The 23,075-nt window shown below is 42.1% G+C and overlaps 1 protein-coding gene and 1 long non-coding RNA gene across 5 annotated transcripts; one reads left to right on the top strand and one right to left on the bottom strand.

Annotated features, from left to right (window-relative positions):
* Window positions 1–6,005: 6,005 nt before the first annotated feature.
* Window positions 6,006–21,102, bottom strand: LOC121689830 (C-type lectin lectoxin-Lio2-like). 4 transcript variants are annotated; one of them, XM_042070062.1, is made up of 6 exons: window positions 21,045–21,102; window positions 15,366–15,412; window positions 8,024–8,398; window positions 7,452–7,781; window positions 6,487–6,587; window positions 6,006–6,392 (listed from the first exon to the last, which is right to left on the bottom strand). In XM_042070062.1, exons 2-6 carry the CDS (start codon window positions 15,400–15,402, stop codon window positions 6,264–6,266), a joined length of 972 nt encoding a protein of 323 aa, XP_041925996.1. In that variant the 5' UTR covers window positions 15,403–15,412; window positions 21,045–21,102; the 3' UTR covers window positions 6,006–6,263. The 4 variants fall into 4 exon arrangements, with proteins under 4 accessions (XP_041925996.1, XP_041925997.1, XP_041925998.1 ...); XM_042070063.1 differs by having other exon boundaries at window positions 6,487–6,578; XM_042070064.1 differs by lacking the exon at window positions 6,487–6,587.
* LOC121689850 lies at window positions 12,208–12,981 on the top strand. Its single transcript, XR_006024887.1, has 3 exons — window positions 12,208–12,461; window positions 12,557–12,667; window positions 12,817–12,981. It is a non-coding gene; the product is annotated as an uncharacterized LOC121689850 (long non-coding RNA).
* Window positions 21,103–23,075: the final 1,973 nt, after the last annotated feature.

The raw sequence follows: 23,075 nt of genomic DNA, 5'->3' as shown, positions 1-23,075 counted from the left end.
AATTAAGACATCCGGGATAAGTTACTGAGCTGCGCTCAATGAATCCAAAACAAGAGTGTACAGGCTTAATTGGTTGCACAACGAGCAAGCCAGGATGAGCAGACACGGATTAATCAAGCCAGGTGAAACCTATCCTGGATAAGTGCGCGTTCACGGCTCCCTCAAATAGACCCCGCCACCGATCACAGATTCACTGATTCACCATGGCAACTAGAGCGGCTTCATTGCTTCTTCTACGGTGTGAAGTAGGTAGCGATAGCGTTTTCACAACAGCAACAAACAGCAACACCTCTGTTTAGGAGAATATTGCAACTAGTTCCGCGACCACCACGTGCAAGGCACTCCTGTGACGTCACATTGTCGCATGACCGGTCAGGAATGGCGAGTAGGCTATGTAAAAGTTAATTAATGATTACAAACGTTTAAATAATGACAGTGGGTCTAGGTATATGTGATAACAATGTGTAGTGGGCAGTGGAATAATTATTGGTTTCCGTTTGTGGTGACTGCTGACTGAGATAAGGGATAAGATTAAATAGATCCTGGAATTTAGCCTGGTCTGGCTAGCTCCACAGAACAAATCGCCATGGTAACTTATACCATAACATATCCTGATGCCCCCTATCCCGCTTTTGTGCAACTGGATCACGGATAAATTGAGCCAGGATAAAGATATGCCGGCTTAATCCCTTATCCTAGTTTTGTGCAATAGGCTGCATGTCGCCGATATGTCGCGGTTGTTAAATAACGTGGCAGCAACATCAAGGCGTCTTTCACTTTTCCGGTTGCCGCCACGTTGGAAATGAACGTTGCGGCAACGTAAACATTGGTTGGAAAATCCCGTTGCGGCCACGTGATGGCCACGCTAGTGTGTGTGCTGGGTTAGAGTGGATATAACGTCAATGCATTCTAGTTATACTTCATGTACTTTATTTCATGTTGTTTTCTTCCCAGCATGCATTTCGATTCATTTACGTATTTTTGGCTATTATTAGTTTTTTTTTTTTTTTTTTTGAAATAATATGGTTTGAACAATTTAGCTTAGGCTAGCCTAGGCCTACTCTGATGATGTTTTGAACAATATGCTACGGGATATGCCCATTAAAACGTTGTATTAGTTTATTAAGAAAAAGACGCCGTAGATGTGAAAGCAGCACATCCTAGCCCATATAAATGTCCATGTCTACGTGAAAACATGAGGTGGGCTAAGTGTAATTGATTGTGTAACTGTAGTGCAAGTCATAAATGTGTGTCCACGTTCCAACAATCTCTCTCCTATATAAGTCATACCTGACAACACTCCCGTTTTTCCCGGGTTTCTCCCGTATTTCAAGGTCATCTCCCAGCACCCCCCTGTTTTGTTATTTCTCCCGGTAAACTCCCGTAATTTGCATGGCCATCAAACTTCATTTTAAAATCATTGATCCATTCAGGTTGCCAGATTGTGTATAAAATACACCCTACACATACACGATCACTTAGTTTCAATTTCAACCGTTTTGTCATAGGCTAAAACCTGGCAACCCAAAACCCAAATAAAGAAGCGGGTGCCAACTGCGCAGCCTGAGTCTCGTCGTAAGCAAGCGGGCTAGTTGAATGGACTACTCCAGAACTAGCTGTTGTGAAATTGTTGGGAATTGAATTGATAAACACATCACATAAACTGTTATTGAGTGTTGTTGATACACTGAACTTGTGCCCTCGGAACCAAATCTGACAGCAAGCAGCTTTGGAGTTTTGGAAGTAGGCTGCAGGCAGGCAGCTGGTGGATACATAACTGGCATGCGTAAGGTAATGGTAAGGTAAAAGCAACGACCGAAATGCAGTGTTGAAACACGTGTATGAAACGTAGTAAATATGCAAACACAGATCCGGTATAAACACTGACACCCCCCCCCCCCGAAAAAAAAATCTCCCGTTTTTGGAAAGCTAAATGTTGACAGGTATGATATAATAAGTCTATATATTATTTTGATCCCGTGAGGGAAATTTGGTCTCTGCATTTACCCCAATCCGTGAATTAGTGAAACACACACAGCACACAGTGAACACACAGTGAGGTGAAGCACACACTAATCTCGGCGCAGTGAGCTGCCTGCATCAACAGCGGCGCTCGGGGAGCAGTGAGGGGTTAGGTGCCTTGCTCAAGGGCACTTCAGCCGTGCCAACTGGTCGGGGTTCGAACCGGCAACCCTCCGGTTACAGGTCCAATGTGCTAACCAGTAGGCCACGGCTGCCTAGCAGCGATGAAGCATTCAGGATGTACTAGCCTACCACTAAATCACGTTTCATGTTATTTTATATATATATATATATTTTAATTTAACGTCTTTAATGGTAAGAGATCGCACAAGGATGGGTGGGTGTTGTTTAAGATTAAATTACAATGCCAGACACCTTCAGATATGAGAGACCCCTTTAGATTTTTGCCTTTGTTGCTTTCATGGGAGCCAGTCCTCACTCTGTGGGAGCTAGGCTCCCTCTGGCTCCCACGTAATTCAAGCACTCTTTTAAAGCAATTCTCTCAACAATTCTATGAATATTTATCATCAATTCATGGTGGTGTATTTTTTTTAAGTAATCTAAAAGTAATCCTAAAGTAATCAGATTATGTTACATGTTTTTGGTAATCCAACTGATTACGTTACTGATTACAAAAATTGCCATGTAACTGAGCTGTGTGGTTCAACACAATGCAGGTCACACTTATTCCCGTCTACCTGCGTCATCTGGGAGAGCTGACACCACAAAGAATGTGAATCCAACTGACTACTTTCAGCCACACCCCAAGGTAACAACTAAAAACATCTGACACCATGGGCTGTATTTTGCACACTGGCGCATGGCATAAAACTCGTTTTCCACCCGCGCAAAGTTTAATTCGGTATTTTGCACGTTTATTTTTTTAAACAATGCGCCCAGGGGTGTGGCAATTAACAACCTAGGGAGGGGCCTGGCGCATTGTCTAAAAATCGCTATTGTGGGGGCGCTGCTACAGCCAAAGATGGTTGATTACGAAGATACTTCATGAGAGGCCATTTCCTGTCCCTGGAAATTTATGCAAATAGGGTAGCAGTACACGCCCCCGCACATTTATGCAGTGATCGGGCTCCCTTTTCAACATTGAGGTCTATGGCAGAATCCAAGAATTTCCCAGAATTTGTCCAAGTCTTATTTTCTGAGCAATGGATGCACATTTCGGACATGGTATCATGATCTCCAAACCCTCCTCCCTATTTCAGTAGAATGTCGTAATAGTATGACGAAAGAAAATCAACATTAGTCAACATATAGTCGAGAGAAAATCAACATTAATGAAGGTGTACACTAAGTTTATTTTGTACTCCGGCTTGTCTGGCGTGGAACCGAGGCGTTCAAACATAGACATGAACTAGGACGACCCATCTTGCTACGCATTCATTATCTTTGCTACAGCGTCCGTACCATACACGGGTCCGAGTCCCCAAGGGGACCCAGGTTCGAGTCCGACCTGTGGTCATTTCCCGATCCCACCCCATCTCTCTCTCTCATTCACTTCCTGTCTGTCTTCACTGTCATATCATAATAAAGGCAAAAAGCCCAAAAAATATACTTAAAAAAATAAAATAAAAATCGCTATTGTACACCTGGTCAGAAGTCTATGGCGATGGTTGTTTATATGTTATTTTAAGAGCGCATTGTCAACAGTCATATTGGCAGGTGCACGCACCATCCTTCTATCATTCATGAACGCACACCAGCGCACGTCCATGCAAAACATTACAAATTGCACGATTACAATGGGAAGCATAATTAGAATAAAGATATTACGAAATACTATACATCTCATGATAGTTATTCACCATCATTTGCAAATTGGTAATGACGGTTAAAAGTGATTAGGGGAGAGGCGAGAGACACGTATGGAGCACAGCTGAAGACGCACTGTCACGAGATATAAGCAACTCTGCAGGATAAATGTTGTTTTATTCAGTCATTTGAGCAATATTTGGGTAAGTGTTGCTTTTTCCAGCCTATGTTTTCGATGGTAACCCATTGTCAGTCAACAGTGAAAGTAACTGCATATAACTGTCTTGTCGTTGACTGACACCTTGGTGAAGTTAGTTTCACTTTGCCAATGAGTTCAAATAATAGACGAGTGCAAATGCGTGAAGGCTATGCTAGGTTTTAGTAAAGCATGGTTTAGGAATGACTATTCCATACGGTCTTGCAAGCAGCCTCCTTCAAATGCGTCGTTGAATGCCAAAATACCGATGCATTTATTTGACATATCACGCTTTGCGCCGTTAAAGGGAATGACAGATGTAATTCTCATTGGTTTAAATGATGTTACGCCCCAAACACACCCATATGACTGATTAAAAAACCTAGGAACACCTTGTTGCGCCATGCACTCCACGTTTGATAACGAAACCGCTCCCAATGTGAACTGGACATCCTACTAAATTTGAATAAAAACTTTTGACGAGTGACGATGCACTTTAGAATGTCATGATAGGGCCCCATGTCATGTTCTGATCCATTAAGTGTGTGTGTGTTTGTGTTCTGTCTACATGTTGCTGTGTACCATTACATAACCAGTCCTCTAAAATCAAAAGGGGGGAACATCACTGGCTTATATCCATATTATCTCAAGACATAATTCCATATGCATATGTTCACTAGCTTCTCATAGCTGTGCTGGAGCGCTTGAAGAGTCCGTCTGGTCTGTCAGTGTAGTGCACTCCACCGCCCCCTGCTGGCCCCTGCAGGTGTAACATGAGCAGCATCCCCAAGCTGACTCTGAGTGGTCCAAACCAGGAACAATTCTACAACTCTTTCCTCTTTCAAATCTACACAATTACACATTATTGTGTGTGGAGGGGGTTGATTGCAAGACAGTGGATATGTTTTTTCTGTTGACAGACATTGTGACAGTATAAAGAAAACAAAGGCTTTTACAGCGTTGTGCAAATTAAAAATGACCAATATACCCCCCCCCCCCCCCCCCCCCCTCGGTCAGAGCTGGGTACCACTGTACATTTATCTATACATCCTGACGTCTCTGTCTGTCAGGTCACATATGTTTATATTTGCCTGACAACTGGTGAAGGCTACTGCTGGACACAGAGCGCCACACTCAGGCACTGGACTGGTCAATACAATATCTTTGCACAAGAGATATTGAAAATCCTTTCAAAGTTATGAGCTGACCTCTTGCTGCTGTTGTTGTGGTGGCTCTGTGTGTGTGTGTGTGTCCTACCTGTAGCAGTAGCAGAAAGTAACCCAATACCCAATCTGTTGCTCTTCATGTTAGGCCTACTCAGTTTAACTCCACCAAATAATCCATAACATGGAGAGCTGATCAGTAGGTAGGCCATGCACATCTTCCCAAAGTTAAGAGGAATTTTGCTTTTCATTCAGTTATTCTCATTTGGAATCTGATAAGAGGAAGGTGGACCCCATATGGTCTATGTGACATGGCCTACATCTGCAGTGCTGGAGAAACTCTTTAGCAGGTTCAAGTGACATGGCCTTAGTTTGCAGTGCTGGAGAAACTCTTTAGCAGGTTCAAGTGACATGGCCTTAGTTTGCAGTGCTGGAGAAACTCTTTAGCAGGTTCAAGTGACATGGCCTTAGTTTGCAGTGCTGGAGAAACTCTTTAGCAGGTTCAAGTGACATGGCCTTAGTTTGCAGTGCTGGAGAAACTCATGTTTTATTTCTGTATGTATTCAGTCACCTTCCATCAATTCAGTCACCTTGCATTAGTTCAATGTTACAGCTCCATTACTGTAACCTGCCTATCTTGCAATGAACTCTGATCAGTTCAATGAAATCTGATCAGTTCTGATCAGATCAATGTTCATGGGATTTTATATTTAGTCATACACTTGTTCAATTGGTGAAAGCTACTGAGATTAAAAAAAAAACGTTTAATTCATTATCACTGGAGGTTCAAGGACTTAGTAGAACAAAGTGTAGAGGCTAAAACAAATGACTCTGAATAGGAACAGAATATCATTTTAGTGAGTAGATATTTTATTTAATTAATTCAATTTTCAAACAATTACAATTGTTTCCCCAAAAACCATAGCCCTAAATTCAGTATTACCAAAGCAATCACCAGCCAAGAAGACAAAATAGAAGTTAAAAATGAGACTTTTTGTCTTCATAAGTACAAACTGGACGTGCTGAGCACTCAGTTTACTGCCCTGTGTGTGCCGACAGTGTGTCCATCTCCCAGTTTACACACTTCATACATCACATGAACAACAGCAGAGTGTTTAGAGCTCAGTTCTCTTCCTCCCCTCTTCTTTCTTCTCCTTCTCTTTGAAGATCTGTCCATCCGGTTGCGTCCTCCAGGTCAGTTTGGCGCCTGCTGGCATCCCACTCTCCCTCAGTCTCTGCTGAATCTGGAGAACAGAACCCAAGTCATGCAGAACCATCTCTCACCATGGACAATCACACGTTCCCAGCACAGACTCACTTGTAGGGGTCTGGACTCACCTGCTGTACGAAGGCCTGCTGCACGGCAGGGTCATTGATGATTACATGAGAAGCTACCTGAAGCTCCACTCTCACAATCTGACTCTTCACCTCTTTGGGGTCTGCAGGGCAACACACACATGCACATAGAGTTTCAATTCAGATCGGGAGTTTTTATTTCAGATTGATTTTAACTAGTGCAGTGCCCGTTTAAACATGTCATTCCTGTAAAACACCCATAGCCAAATTGAATAACTTCCTGATCAGTCTAGATACAATACAGAAGCGTTTTTGCCAGAGGATCCAGGACTATAGCCAGAGAAATGAACAAATGATCAGAGACACCATAGTACGCATGTAGTCATGTCATGTACCTTAGACGTAACCTTAGCAACCACAGTAAAGTAGGCTAGAGAATGTTGGGAAACGCCTGCTACGTTTGAAATCAAACAGACTAACGGTTCCACAGATATGCAGTTAACACACTGACACACAGACAGACAGACAAACTGCCCTGCACACCTTTACATTGTGTGTTTAAGGTCATGTCATATGGCATATTTGTTTGGTGTCATAAGTCTTCCACTTCATTGTCAGAATATATCTAAGAAAATGAAGTATCAAGCATTCATAGTAAACACACCCACATGGGTGTGTGTAGATGTGCGATCAGGTGGTCTGCCATAGAGCACGGCTGTGTTTCCCCATTCAAAACTGAAATACTTCATTTCTCTACCACAACCTGCTCCCTTGGTGGAATTGACACTATGTCACCAGTTATGTCTCTCTTTTCTTTATGATAAAAGACTACAACACACTGCATAACTCACCCACTGCACCATCTTTAGGTCATCAGCATGTCATATCGTGGTCATCAGCAGCTCATGACCATACTGTTGTCTGACTGAATTCCCATCAAGCAGAGAGAAGGAATAGTGAAGGGACAGTGACTCACCTCCATAGCAGATGAAGGGACAGTGACTCACCTCCATAGCAGATGAAGGGACTAGGATGGCCACAGCCTGCATCATTCCACTGACCACTGGGCATAATTAGAGTGCATGCCACACCCTGATCATTGGGTTCTCCAGTGTTCCAGTAGCGGAATGAGGAGCTGCTGCCATCTGACCACTCCCAGGCATCTCTGAACAGGCCGATCCAGACAGGACTACCTCCACTAACTTGCTCTATCTGGTCATTCTCTGTCTGATTCCTCACACTGGCCAGGTCTGTGTGTTTCTCTCTGCAGTATCTCTGAGCATCTGTCCAGTTCTTGTACTCAGTGACCAGCACATAGGGATGTGTGGAGTTTCCCCCTGTGGTAATGCATGGGTCATGGTTAACTGGGAATCAGCACAGCTTTACAGTCTGAATTAGTGTGAGTGAGACAAACTGTTTAGTTGTACAGTGTGGCTGCCTGTATTCATGAGTGAGTCTGAACTAATGTCAGTGTACATGAGGTCACTACACACTGATCTGTAGATCTGCACAGTTTGGATGCATGTGTTGCTGAGAGAATTAATAATCTTGATCTGAATGAAAGGAGTTGGATTCTCACCATCATAGCAGATGAAGGGACTGCTGCTGCTGCACCAGTAATCATGCCATGTTCCAGCTATCATACCCACACACTCTTCACCACCTCCTCCACCTGGTTGGCCTGGATACCAGTTCCTGAACTCTGCTTCATTCTCTCTGTAGAAATCCCTGTCAGCCAGAGACCACTGCCACTCTCCCGTCTTCAGCCCAATCCAAGCGTCTCCAGCACCTGCTTCCTGGATCATGCTCTTGACCTTCTCCATCTCTGTCATGTCGTCTATGGTGGCGAGGTCAGTGAACTCCTCTCTGCAGTACTGCTGAGCTTCTGTCCAGCTCTTCTGCTCCTTCACCACATGGAACTGACGTGGCACAGAGGAGGAGAGACTGCCCAGACCTGAGAGGAGAGAGGAGCGCACACACACACACACATAAACAAGCAAACACATACACGCACATACACACACACAAATACACAAACATTACAGTGGAAGGCACACACAGAGAACCAAACACACACTGATCCACAACAGGTCCACACATTCTACTGGCTCTGCTAAATACCTAAATGCACGCACACACATACACACACACACACACACTGATCCACAACATGTCCACACATTCTACTGGCTCTGCTAAAAACCTAAATGCACGCACACACACACACACACATACACACACACACACTGATCCACACATGTCCACACACTCTACTGGCTCTGCTAAATTCCTATATACTATATACACACACGTACACACACACACATGCACACACACACACAAAGATACACACACACAGAGATCCACACAGACACAGACTTCAGCACACACACACGAGCACACACACACACAAGCTCTCTCTCACACACACACAGGGACTCATGTGCACACACACCCACCACCACTCTACAGAAACACTCCCCCCTTCGCCTCCTAACCCCATTTCATTACATCAGAACTCTTCTCATCCTGCTTCTTAATTTTATCTGATCTGATTTGATTTCTCACAATGTCCTCTTTCCTCTATGTCCTGTGTGTGTGTGGTTCTAGTCCTCTATGCGTGTGTGTGTATTACTAGTGTGTCTATGTATGTGTGTATTCCAGTTCTCTGGTGTGCGGTGTTCTCTGCGTGTGTGTGTGTATGTTCTAGTTCTCTTGTGTGCAGTGTCCTCCGTGTCTTTGTGTGTGTGTGTGTGTGTGTGAGAGAGAGAGAGAGAGAGTGTGTGTTCTTGTTCTCTAGTGTGCAGGGTCATGTGTGTGTGTGTGTGTGTATTCTAGTTATCTGGTGTGCAGGGTCATCTGTGTGTGTGTGTGTGTGTTTAACCAACTCACTAATTAAAACAACATACAACTAATTGTTTTTCAAATGCAATGTCACTGAAATCAGTCAAATTCCTGAAAGCGACCTCTATCATAATTAAAAATTAGTGCCTCAAGATCCCCATTAGCGGCCATTGTAAACGTTCCAAACCCCCGCGGCTCGTGAACAACATGGTGGTGAATGGCGTGAGGGAGGAAGCTCCTCCATACTCTACCCAGGCGCCTTCATCAATGAACCAATCAGTGGAGCTGATTGTGCTGCCAATATCCAATCAAAAATTCAGAGTAACTGTTACCATGTCAGAAGTTCTCATACTGCAGGAAAGACGAGCATGGGGATCGACAATTAGCTAGTATTCATTTAATACATTAACTAGTACTCTTTTAATACTTTAACTAGTATTCATTTAATACTTTAACTAGTATTAATTTAATACATTAACTAGTACTCATTTAATACTTTAACTAGTACTCATTTAATACATTAACTAGTACTCATTTAATAGATTAACTAGTATTCATGTAATAAATTAACTAGTATTCATCCCTCCAGGAATTCGAATGTTGCGATCGCAACAATTAATGCAAATTCAGCAAATCCTCGCAAATTCTGGGCGACCTCACAATTTTGTCCAAACACTGCAACTTTTTTGCAAATTTGACCAATCATCATGGTTTCCCCGTGAAATTTCATCTACCACAACAGTCCCTCGCGCAGAATATTGAGTCAGATGCCACACTCACTTCTGCAGACACCAGAGACTGCCCTATAACTGGTTCACTCCTCTGCAGTTTTGATGACAATAAATACAAGGCTAACATTAATGATCTGCTTTACTTGCATCTCTCAACCTGGTGTTGCTAACCTACCTAGGCTATGAAAGTAAGTTAATTAAGGCCTACTTGGTTTACTGACATTTGAGTAGGCTATGCAACCCATTGGCAAACATTTACAACTTTTAGCTCATGTCATGTTTGCTAGCTTGTGGGCTCAGTTTGTGTAGTGCTACCAAAATCATAGAAATTAACAACATTGCAAGACATTTACCTCTTCTATGATCCAAGAATGATTTCATTCGATTTTTTTTAACATTTATTTTATCTAATGACATAGAAAACATCCCAAATTCATTCCATCCACATATCGCAATGCACTATGCAAAAAGTTATTTCCACTCGTAGCCGAACACAGTGAGATGCAAGCCTTCCAATTCACTCAGAAATGTAATAGGCTACTCTCACGTCCTTAAAGAGCAACTTTCAAGTTAATTGTATAACTTAATTTATACAGAATCCTGTATGAAAATGTCAGGTAACACTTTATTTGAAGGGGTCTACATAAGGGTGACATGTAACCGTCAAAAGAATGACATGACACATGTCATGTACATTAATTACACATTATTGATGTTTATGACTTGTCATAATGTGTCATTCGGTTTTTGGAATGTCAAGTTAACATTGTTTGGGTGTCATCATTATGACAATTTGACATTAGCCAAGATGACATTATTTGACAGGTCTTTGTCATGACAACTTGACATTAGCCAAGAAAATGTAACCCGTTTACAATATTGTCATGACGACTTGACATAACCAAAAAAGAAAAGGTGTTTGGCATGATATTGTCATGACAACTTGACATATAACTGTGTTTGGCCTGACTTATCTTCTAGGTTTGTAAAGTGAAGGGCATGAACAATTTACTGTCATGACACCATTATAATTGTCATGAATACTTTCCTTGACCTCAACTACAGTGGTACAGTTTTAACTTCTCATTAAGCTGTCACAAACAACTATTACACACCAAAATAGTTTCCTGACAGTGTCATGAATTGTCATGACAACTTGACATAATTGTTTAATATTTACATAAACAAGTTCATATAACTGTGTTTGGCCTGACTTATCTTCTAGGTTTGTAAAGTGATGGGCCTGAGCAATTGGCTGTCATGACGCCATTATAAATTGGTCATGAATACTTTTCTTGACCTCAACTACAGTGGTACAGTTTTGACTTGTCATTAAGCTGTCACAAATAACTATTACACACCAATAGTTTCCTGACAGTGTCATGAATACTTACCTTTGACCTAAAGTACAGTGAACCATCTGAGATGTTTCCTAATGTCATTAAGGGCTCTATTTTGCACATCAGCTCATCACTTCATAAACCTAGAAGATAAGTCAGGCCAAACACAGTTATATGTCAAGTTGTCATGACAATATCATGCCAAGGAAAGTATTCATGACACAATTATAATGGTGTCATGTCAATCAAATATTCCGGCCCACCACTTCACAAACCTAGAAGATGAGTCAGGCCAAACACAGTTATGTGTCAATTTTGCATTTCTTTCTTGGCTAATGTCAAGTTGTCATGACAGAGACACCCTCAAATAATGTCATCTTGCCTAATGTTAAGTTGTTATAATGATGACACCCAAACAATGTCAACTTCCATTCCAAAAACCAAATGACACTTAGTGACAACAGTCATAAACATCAATACTATGTCATAAATGTGCATGACATGTGTCATGACATTCTTATGACGGTTACATGTCACCCTTGTGTAGACCCCTTCAAATAAAGTGTTACCAAATGTCAATTTTAAAACACATACATAACAATACATATGTTTTACAACACCCACGGGCAGAAATTAAGAAGAAAGTGTGCCTATTCTAAGCTAGGCTACCAGAAACCGCCCTTTTCACCATACATGCCATATACTCCATGGTTACTATTTTTGCAATTTACACTTTTAAGACCGTAAACATTAAAAATGATGAACTTCATAATATTAGAAAAAGATATTTTGTACTGGGTTGCATTAGATATTGCATGTGTTGTTACCAATGAATGTACAATGGTGAACAATTATTAAGATAAATGTCTTTCATCTAAGCTGTTCAGGTAAAGCCTCAGATGGTGGATGTGGGGACTCAAACCGAAAAGTTTGAGAATCGCAGATCAACTCCACTGACCAGTCCTGAACAAAGTGATGATGAATGGTCATTTTCTGATATCATCAACCATTCTGGTGATATGTCATGGAGTCCAGGGGAAGAGATGGCAAGCGAGTCCTCTAAGGAGGAACCAGAAGAGCTGGAATCTCTCAGTGACCCAAAGTAATAACCTTTTTATTAATAGAAACTGTTTCTGATTGTGTATAAAAAAAATGTCATAGTCAGAATTTCTGTGTTTTTCCTTTCCTTGTTTTCAGTGCTGTTGACAAGTTCATCGTTCGTCCTTGTATACAGTTTGCCCTGCATGCTGTGGGGAAACCCAGGGACACATAATGCATCCAGAAGGAACTTTCATAAAAGTCAAGCAGGTAATGTCTTTGTCAACTGTCTGTGAGGAGCTGAATTATAGTCTGAATGTACAGTATGTATATTAATGATTTGTGTCTTAACTATATAGGTATTTCACTGCCTCCCATTTTAAAGCTGCTTGAGTCTTGAATATTCTCTCATCTTTCAGGCCTGCGGAACTTGTGGTTATGAGCGTTACTGGCAAAACCAAGAGAAGGTGCATCGAAACATGCCTGCCTGCAACCTTTTACTCAGTGGTGCCATCCACTTCTCAGGTTGCATGGCTACTCAGACTATCAGGATGCTGAAGCTGTTTGGACTGCAGTGCATACAGTGGGCAGTGCTTCGACTTGGCCAGCTTCCCTCGCGGTCCGCACGGGGGATCATGCGGCATCACGCAACTTTAATTTGTATTTTTCCAGTGACGCTGCAACGACGCTGCAACAACCGGCAGAGGTCTCAAGTGAGCAGGGTGTCTCGTAAAAAGAAATGGAGCTGGAAAACCCTACACAGACACATGTTTAAAGGTGCCATGTGTAAGAATTGAGGTAAAAATATCCAAAAGATGAGCTACACGCATCAAAAGAATGAGAAGAAATAAGGGCGATGATGTCATTAAAAAATAACAAGGTATAGTGCTGCAGAGATATCAACCAGAATTAGCATGCTAAATTACTAGCCACAGCCCGACAGGTGTCATAATACCAGTTTCGGCCTTGGGAGGCGGTATGCGGACAACATAACCGCTAGCCAAACTGCAATACACGTGTCTCGGTTGTTACTCTAAGGTAAACCAGCTCACTTTCTGGAGGTATACTGCCCCCATCTTTTATGGAATGTGGAGTATGAATTGATTTTTGGCGGACATTATACATGGCACCTTTAATGGATGCAACCGCGAGTACGGTGTACATTTTAGGACATCCTCAGACTCAGGTGTCAGACTCAGAAAAACATCGGTCATCTTCAGACAAAACTGCCTCAGCGTCAGAAAAACCTCTGTCATCTTCAGACAAAACTGCATTAGCGTCAGAAAAACCTCTGTCATCTTCAGACAAAACTGCCTCAGCGTCAGAAAAACCAGACTCAGGTGTCAGACTCAGAAAAACATCTGTCATTTTCAGACAAAACTGCCTCAGCTTCAGAAAAACTTCTGTCATCTTCAGACAAAACTGCCTCAGCGTAAGAAAAACCGTCGAGAACCGGATGTTTTTATTGAATACCTTCCGGTTGATCTCTTCGCCGTTGCCAGTAGCAACAGGAAAACGAACGTGAGTGTCCCTGTCAGGGGCACGAGCGTTAGAGTCAGGGCTTAATGGACATTCGGTTCGAAGTAATGGCAGAAAGGGGTTATTGTGAGACCATCTAGCAATAGCTCTCTGTCCCTCCGGACCTCGGTGGTCCTGCCCATGTCGGGACACATCCTTATCAGGGTCCCTAGTCTGTCCAAGTAAAGGGAACGACCTTACCAGCCCAGCGATGTCATCCATTTTCGGCAGAGGAAACGATCCCACTTCCAGACACCTGTGTAATGCCGAGGAGCAGTTAGGAGACGGGGAGGCTGAGGTATCGTTCCAGACTTCGGTTATTTATTAGCAGGAGGTGTCCACAAAACTGATTTCATGATTCTCTTTTGCATTTCGTCCACGTAATAAAATTATCGTGACACATAATTAATTCTGTAAACTGCTGACTCACGAAAAGTATTGCAGCAGGTCACAAAACTGATTTCGCGATTCTGTTATGCATTTCGTCCACGTAATGGAATTATCGTGACACATAATTAATTTCGTAAACTGCTGACTCACGAAATGTATTGTACGTGATTCTATTATGCATTTCGTCCACAGAATGAAAGCATATGTCACTGAATGCATTTCGTAAGTTGTTAAGTTACTATTGCGTGGATGGAATGCCTTCTGTAACACATCACAATACTTCTGTGGACGAAATTGAAATAGGATGCACAGAATGATGCGTATAGGTGCATTCCGTATTTACGTAGACAGAATTACTTTTGACCAAACATTTCGTCTACGACAGTGAATACTGCATTCAGCATTGTGTCCATGAAAGGAAAAGGCCACCAGTCAATTTCTTCCACGTAATGATGTGCTCTCTTCAGTGTTTCGTGGACACAATGCAAACCAATTTGTGCATTCTGTGGACAAAAACGTTACGATGTAACATGGTTTCGTAATGAATATATGTATTTCGTCACACGAAAGTCATTCTGTCCACGAAATAAGGCATGTTACATTTGGCGCCCCATATGTCCCGCTTGCTATGATTGCACTTCATGCTACCAGCCTCTGTCACGTACCGTGTGGAGCTATGATTGCACTTCATGCTACCAGCCTCACGTAGGCTACCATGTGGAGCTATAATTGGAACTTCATGCTACCAGCCTCTGTCACGTACCGTGTGGAGTTATGATCGCACTTCATGCTACCAGCCTCACGTAGGCTGCCGTGTGGAGCTATGATTGCACTTCATGCTACCAGCCTCTGTCACGTAGGCTGCCGTGTGGAGCTTGTGCCTATTGTGCAAGCGCGCAGCTGAGAAACACAACACACAACACTTCCTCCACTACTTCTAAAACCACCAGCCGCCACTGATACATACACATACAAACACACACACGAACACACACACATGTACATACAACTCACACATGCACACACTCACACACACACACACACATGCACACACACTGACCTGAGACCAGCAGTGTTGTTAACAGAAGTAGAGTCATGACTGAGGGCCTGAACAGTTCATTCGGAGACACATTAACAATGAACAATGATGAGAACACACACAACATAACACACTGTTTGGTGTTTCTGACTAACAACACACATTTGGTGTTTCTGATAGATAACACACATAATAAAATACTGTTTGGTGTTTCTGATAGATAACACACATAATAAAATACTGTTTGGTGTTTCTGATAGATAACACACATAATAAAATACTGTTTGGTGTTTCTGATAGATAACACACATAATAAAATACTGTTTGGTGTTTCTGATAGATAACACACATAATAAAATACTGTTTGGTGTTTCTGACAGATAACACACATAATAAAATACTGTTTGGTGTTTCTGATAGATAACACACATAATAAAATACTGTTTGGTGTTTCTGATAGATAACACACATAATAAAATACTGTTTGGTGTTTCTGACAGATAACACACATAATAAAATACTGTTTGGTGTTTCTGACAGATAACACACATAATAAAATACTGTTTGGTGTTTCTGACAGATAACACACATAATAAAAACTGTTTGGTGTTTCTGATAGATAACACACATAATAAAATACTGTTTGGTGTTTCTGACAGATAACACACATAATAAAAACTGTTTGGTGTTTCTGATAGATAACACACATAATAAAATACTGTTTGGTGTTTCTGATAGATAACACACATAATAAAATACTGTTTGGTGTTTCTGACAGATAACACACATAATAAAATACTGTTTGGTGTTTCTGATAGGTAACACACATAATAAAATACTGTTTGGTGTTTCTGATAGGTAACACACATAATAAAATACTGTTTGGTGTTTCTGATAGGTAACACACATAATAAAATACTGTTTGGTGTTTCTGACAGGTAACACACATAATAGAATACTGTTTGGTGTTTCTGACAGGTAACACATGTACAAGGTGGAATTGCCCCAGCATTCATGGGCATAGGTTTGCATGGGCATAGGTTTGCATGGGCACCATGGGCACTTGTCCCCACCAATATTTTGGGATGTCAACATTGGCCCTAGCAATATTTTGGAAAAATCATTGGTATTATGCTTGTTGTGAAGACGTAGCCTGTTCATTTGGATATTCTCATAGAGTGTACATCTCCACGACAACCAGTTTACACATGCATCATTTGAGTGGCTGAAACCCAAGTAAGGGATAATGGCCGCCGAGGTGTCCTGTTATACGGAATTAATGGACGAGGGCGAGGGGCAAAGAACTCCCCGACGCGCAGCGGAGGTGATAAGTGGATTTATCTAACACACGTGAAAGTGTCAAAGCATAACAGCATAACACGCACACACACACACACACCAACATGTGGCCAATAAATGGAGTAGTTTTACTGCAAACTGCTTTTCACTCTCCCTGGAGAACGCTTACAATGTCAAAATGCACCAACAGCAGATGTACTTGCGTTACGTTATGCTACTCCATGTAATTGGAAACGCATCTTGAGGGCAGAATGGGAGAGTGGCAGGTTCCAGCTAGTTTGTCATTGTTTATAATTGTTATCTCATTTTAATACTTTTTTACAACTGTTTACACACATTTTCAAATGTTTATTTTTCAAAACTTTATACACAAAACCCACTATTGCTCACAAAAAATAGAATAACCACCAGATGTACATGGAGTTTTTGCCATGACCTGAGGATGTACGCTATTCTGTCTCCTAAACATTCCTCACCCTTTATCCAGACACGCATGAAAACATTTGAAAACAAAACTCAGCCATACGTTATATTGAGAGTGATGACTTTCTCTTCAGCATTGTCCTAACCGATTGTTACAGTGTTTACAGAGATACACTGTAGGCCTAAGGTTGGCTCCAAAGATTATGCAGACTGTTACAATTGACTGACTCAGTGCTCTCAAAATTAAAGGGGTGGTTCAGGATTTTGGACATAGGACCTCATTTCCAAGTAAGCAAGTGTGATATTTATCGGTGCAGACCGTTTTCAACACGTTTCATCCAGTCCTTCTAATTGCAGAGTTCGCAGGTGCTAGGCTAGCGCAAGTCAACGGTATGTGCTAGCCTGCCACTAAAAACAGTCTAATTAAAATTAAGTAAGTCATAAGCTATTTTAAGTTAGAATGAAAAACTCAGAATGCAGTGCATATTTTAGAGATGGGTCTAAATCAACACGTGAACTAGGCTTTGTTTATTGATTAGCAAAGACTGCGTAACCGATAGGCCGAAGTAAGCTATTAATAGTTACCAGCACTTACCTCACTCCTAATTTGCTCTGCAAACAGTCATTTCAGGGTCTCCGAAGGCGCGTCCATAATACGCGCTGGCTGCGTTTTGACGGGTTCAATGTGAGGCTAGTGCAACACGGCGGGGCTTGGATTTAAACATGGAAACAATTTCATCATAGATTGCTTTCAGGGGCTTCTGGGAAATGCATGGAGTTGTCTTAATTTATTTAGAGAGTGAATAAACGTATGAAACAGAGAAGTATTATCATGTAATCCATTGATTGTAACTGTAACGTGATACAGTTACTCATAATTTGTATTCTGAATACGTAACGGCGGTACATATATTCTGTTACTCCCCAACACTGAATGCCACTTAATAGTCCGGTGTAACTTTTCCTCTTCATGACACATTTTTTGACTGATGCGACTTATAGTTTGGAAAATACAGTAATCTCCTAGCTAGTCCACGGAGAATTTGCGGCACTTGAAGGTAGCCTATGGAACCGCGGACCGAAAGAAAAATAAACTAAACATTTTCCTGATTAGAAAATATTTCTTAATTTAGTGTTCTGAAATAAAGAGACATGCAATTAAGGGGTAGTGGTGTCAGCGCTCATCCAATCTGCGCGTCTGCTGCGCAAGTAAAAGTGAACCACTGGAGATGGCGTGTGTAAGCAACTGTTACGAGCCCATCAAATGATATGAAATGGTGCAACATAACATACAAAGGCCATAGAGAGTAAGCAACAAACAACGTTATTTAAAACAATGAACGAAGCGGATCTTGCTGTCCATGAAAACAGCATAGAGACTGGCTAGTCTAATCTAAGCCTAAATTAAAAATTGAATGGGCATAAGTCACGACTTGTTGTAACAGAGGTAAATATCGTAGCAAATAGCCTATGGTGATGACACAGCCTTTAAACATTTAGCCTACCGGTATTTCACTCTCACTGGAGTGAACGCAGAACGGGCTGTTGCGCAAACAAATGAATTAGGGTGATCTGCATCTCCGTTCACCAAATGCTATGGTTTTGCTAACCCATTCAGCACAATAAATAGTTTCTGAAAGGTTCATTGTTAACGTGCGACATTTCTCCATGTGGGGTAGTGTCAAGCAGTGAAGTGATAGCCTATTGCAGGTAGGCAATGCTCAGACAGATGACGGGCACTGCTTTCTCTGTTGGTATTTCTGTCCCTCAGAAAACTGCGTTAAAATGGTGTTTTTAGCAGTCAAAATGTAATTTTTTCAGGGGGCGCTCACATCATCCGCACCCACTCCCACGTCCCTGAATCCTGGCCATAATTTGAGGATTTACGGTACCTACTGTAGGCTATTCATCCTGTTCGGTTTTGTTACCTACCCGCGCACGACCTTTTCCTCCTCTCTCAGGTTTAAAGGGTAACCGTGACTGGTGGTCTATTTTAAGCAAAGGATGAACCAGAGGTTGGTGTGAAAAGGAAGAGGACTTTTATTTGGTCTAGTAAACAATATAATATAATATGTATATCCTCTGATTGTAATGTTTACAGATATCTAGGCGATATTTGTAACATTTATTTTGTATTTGGCCTGTTATAAAATCATGTATTGAACAACTTAAACACATTGTGAACCCCAAAGTTGGAGACATGCATATAGACATTGCTGCAAATTCAAAACCGGATTACTCTGGAATGGCTAACTGTACAGGGGAATGCTTTACACCTTTGTGTAAACACCTTTGTCTTAAATTTACAGCAGAGAGAATCCTTGGGATTGGGAAGTCTTGCGTGTTGTACGCAGTAATTCGTTGATTCACGTTGGCTGGGGGGCAGGGGGGCCAATCAGAAATTTGTGCCCAGGGGTCTATGAATTGTTAATCCGCCCCTGCCCCCAACAAATCGCACCTTTCCAGCTCTGGGGCCGTATTCACAAAGACTTTTATCTTACCACTAGGAGTACTCCTAGTGCCTTACTCTTTATTCATTTAGGCTAGGCCTTTTTATTCACTTCAGTTTATTCATCATCTTCCGTCCTTCGCACTACCTGTGTAGCGCACGCATTCTCAGACCTGTCACCTGTCACTCATCATCGTAAGGGAGGTGTTTGGAATCATTCCCGCGTTACAATCATCAGCCAATCAAGGTGGTCAAATCAGTCAAGCTCGTGCATGAGTAATGACATCATCCATAGCAACGAAGACTCACTCTTCGTTTAGGAGTTGTCATTTTTCCTTAATAAGAGTAGGTCTGAAAGGCTTTGTGAATAACTTTTAAGAGAAAACTCCTAGCTAAAATCTTTTAGTGCGATTTGGCCCCTGGTGTACGCTATACAAGTACCACGAAGGATGGAAGATTTAGAATAAATAGCCTACATGAATAAAGATTAAGACAAAGTAATGAAATAATGAAATACACTGGATTGATGCAATATCTTTGCAACATGTTTTGAATTAATCTGTATGAAGACACATAGCCTACGTTTGTGAATAGGAGAAACAATTTACATTGTTACATTTACAAAGTTACATTTAGTTTACATGTTGGCAATGAATGGTTTTGGTTGTTGTTAGGTTGCCAGATTGTGCATGAAATACACCCTACACATGCCTACACGATCACTTACTTTCAATTTCAACCGATTTGTCATAGGCTAAAATCTGGCAACCCAAAACCCAAATAAGCAAGCGGGTTCCGACTGCGTAGCCTGAGTCTCGCAAGCAAGCGGGCTAGTTGAATAGCCTACTCCAGAACTAGCTGATTTTTGGGAATTTAATTGATTAACACATCACATAAACTGTTATTGAGTGTTGTTGATACACAATAGTCAACTTGTGTCATTGGAACCAAATCTGACAGCAAGCAACTTTGGAGTTTTGGAAGTAGGCTGTAGGCTGCAGGCAGGCAGCTGATGGATACATAACTGGTATGCGTAGGCTTTTGTTAAGGTAAAAGCAACGACCTAAATGCAGTGTTGAAACACATGTACCCCCCCCCACACACCACACCAAAAAAAAACAAAGAAATCTGAAAAAAATTAGGAGTGTTTTTAGGAGTTGCTCCTAAATTCGCCAGTTAGTAGCTACTTTTAGCCTTAACATTCTTTGAGAATAAGGCCCATGGTGCGTGGAGTCAGGAAATTGGTGTTGGAAGATGGCAGGGCTGTTACATCAAGCTTTTTAATCAAGAAGCTGTGTCATTGATGCATATAAAAATAGCTCTAAAGTCTATTTCATGATCCTGTATAAAAGCACATTAGGTTCCTCAACATTTAAAATAACTCAGGTTTGGTTATATTAGAATGGACATTAGTTTAAGGAGGTCTTACCTGTCAGATACCTCAGGTTTGGTTATATTAGCATGAACAACAGGGTCTTACCTGCCAGGTTTGGTTATATTAGGATGGCCATTAGTTAACGGGGTCTTACCTGTCAGACAGCTCTGGAGTTGCGTCTCTGTTGTCACCCCTTCTGGTTACGTTGCTCATCTCTGTGAGAATGGCACCGCTGTGACTAGTGCAGCTGTGTACACCAGTATGACTTACACAGAAACTGACTAGCTGTATTTTATGCAAATCCAGTTTAATAACCCTTCCACAGAAACTATGATGCACCACTAAGATGGTCATGCTGGTTTGCTAGAATGTCCAACATAAGCTGGCATGGCCAGTTAAACCAGCAGTGTAGACCAGCAACACCAGCTAAAATGACCAGCTTGAGGTGGTAAAACAAGCAAAACCAGTTGAATTACAATCGTAAGCTGGGTAAACCAGCTGTATGTTTTCGCAAGAGTGTCTAGCAGGTCAACCCTCATAGGGTGGTCAAACAAGCTGGTTAACAAGCTGGTCAACCAGCAAACCACCTTAAGCTGGTCAAGCTGTTTTTTTCAGCTGGGTTATGTGTCCAGAGTGTGTATCAGACATAGTCTACGTAGCCAGAGTGTGTATCAGACATAGTCAGTGGTTCTCAAACTGTTGAGGGGCTAAGGCACACCAAAGATTAAACCAAAAGGCCAAGGTACACCGGCTTATGGTTACTGATTATAATGCCAGTAACGCATTCGCCAGAGAAGCTTTACTGCAAACTGCTTTTCTAGACCACTAGAAACACTCTCAAGACCTCCTGTGTGTGTGTGTGTGTGTGCTAAGGTTGCTAACCGTCCCGAATTGTGCGGGACATCTCGTATTTTGGGGGCTTTTCATTTGTCCCATCAGGGACAGCTCCAGTCCCGATTTTCAACCACAGCCTCATCAGCCTTGTCTAGTTGTCAATGGCCAATAGTAGCCTACTGTAAACGCAGCTCATCAGCCTTGTCTAGTTGTCAATGGCCAATAGTAGGCTACTGTAAACGCAGCTCATCGGCCTTGTCTAGTTGTCAATGGGCAATAGTAGGCTACTGTAAACGCAGCTCATCGGCCTTGTCTAGTTGTCAATGGGCAGTAGTAGGCTACTGTAAACGCAGCTCATCGGCCTTGTCTAGTTGTCAATGGGCAATAGTAGGCTACTGTAAACGCACCTGGAACAAAGTGTCCAGTGCCTCCGCTACCACCATGCGCATCTCACACTGCATACGGCACCAAGGGACAGAGGGGGCACCACAAGTTAGCAAGATAAGCTTTACTGCAAACTGCTCTTCACTCTCCTTAGAGAACGTGTACAATGTAAAAATGCAGCAACAGCATCTTCCATAGGGATGATACTATTTGGGTCCTTTCTCAGTCTCCATTATGCAGCAGATCTGGCTAGGTGGCTACCAGGTTCATCATTCACTTTTAATTGCAAACAGAACATATTTAGCTAGCATCATGTCATTACATGCTTCTATTTCCAAAGGAATGAAGGTTGTTTAAACCAACTTAATAGTATGCGTATTATTGTTAATAGTGTGCTATAAATGTGGCACACACAATGGCACAATTTTGTGGACTAGACATAGGCTAATTGAATGGAGCTGGCAAAATATGAGTACCGTGTGTGTGTGTGTGTGTGTGTGTGCAGTGTGAGTGGAGGAGGCTGATGAGACCTGTGTGTGTGTGTGTGTGTGTGTGTGCAGTGTGAGTGGAGGAGGCTGATGAGACATGTGTGTGTGTGTGTGCAGTGTGAGTGGAGGAGGCTGATGAGACCTGTGTGTGTGTGTGTGTGTGTGTGTGCAGTGTGAGTGGAGGAGGCTGATGAGACATGTGTGTGTGTGTGTGTGTGTGTGTGTGTGTGTGTGCAGTGTGAGTGGAGGAGACTGATGAGACCTGTGTGTGTGTGTGTGTGTGTGTGTGTGTGTGTGTGTGTGTGCAGTGTGAGTGGAGGAGGCTGATGAGACATGTGTGTGGGTGTGTGTGTGTGTGTGTGTGTATGTGTGTGCAGTGTGAGTGGAGGAGACTGATGAGACCTGTGTGTGTGAGCAGAGGAGGCTGATGAGACGTGTGTGTGTGTGTGTGTGTGCAGTGTGAGTGGAGGAGGCTGATG

Source organism: Alosa sapidissima, chromosome 18, assembly GCF_018492685.1.
Source record: "Alosa sapidissima isolate fAloSap1 chromosome 18, fAloSap1.pri, whole genome shotgun sequence".
In the NCBI taxonomy this organism is placed as follows: Eukaryota; Metazoa; Chordata; class Actinopteri; order Clupeiformes; family Clupeidae; genus Alosa; species Alosa sapidissima.
Note: the sequence above shows the minus strand (reverse complement) of the source record. Positions and strands in the feature narration are given on the sequence as shown.

Excerpts from the sequence above, each read along its gene's own strand:
- LOC121689830 (XM_042070062.1), bottom strand. The coding sequence starts at position 15,402 with ATGACTCTACTTCTGTTAACAACACTGCTGGTCTCAG. Across the intron at positions 8,399-15,365 it reads AACAACACTGCTGGTCTCAG|GTCTGGGCAGTCTCTCCTCC; the intron begins GTCAGTGTGTGT and ends CTCTCCTCTCAG. Across the intron at positions 6,588-7,451 it reads TCCCTTCATCTGCTATGGAG|ACCCCAAAGAGGTGAAGAGT; the intron begins GTGAGTCACTGT and ends GTTGCCCTGCAG.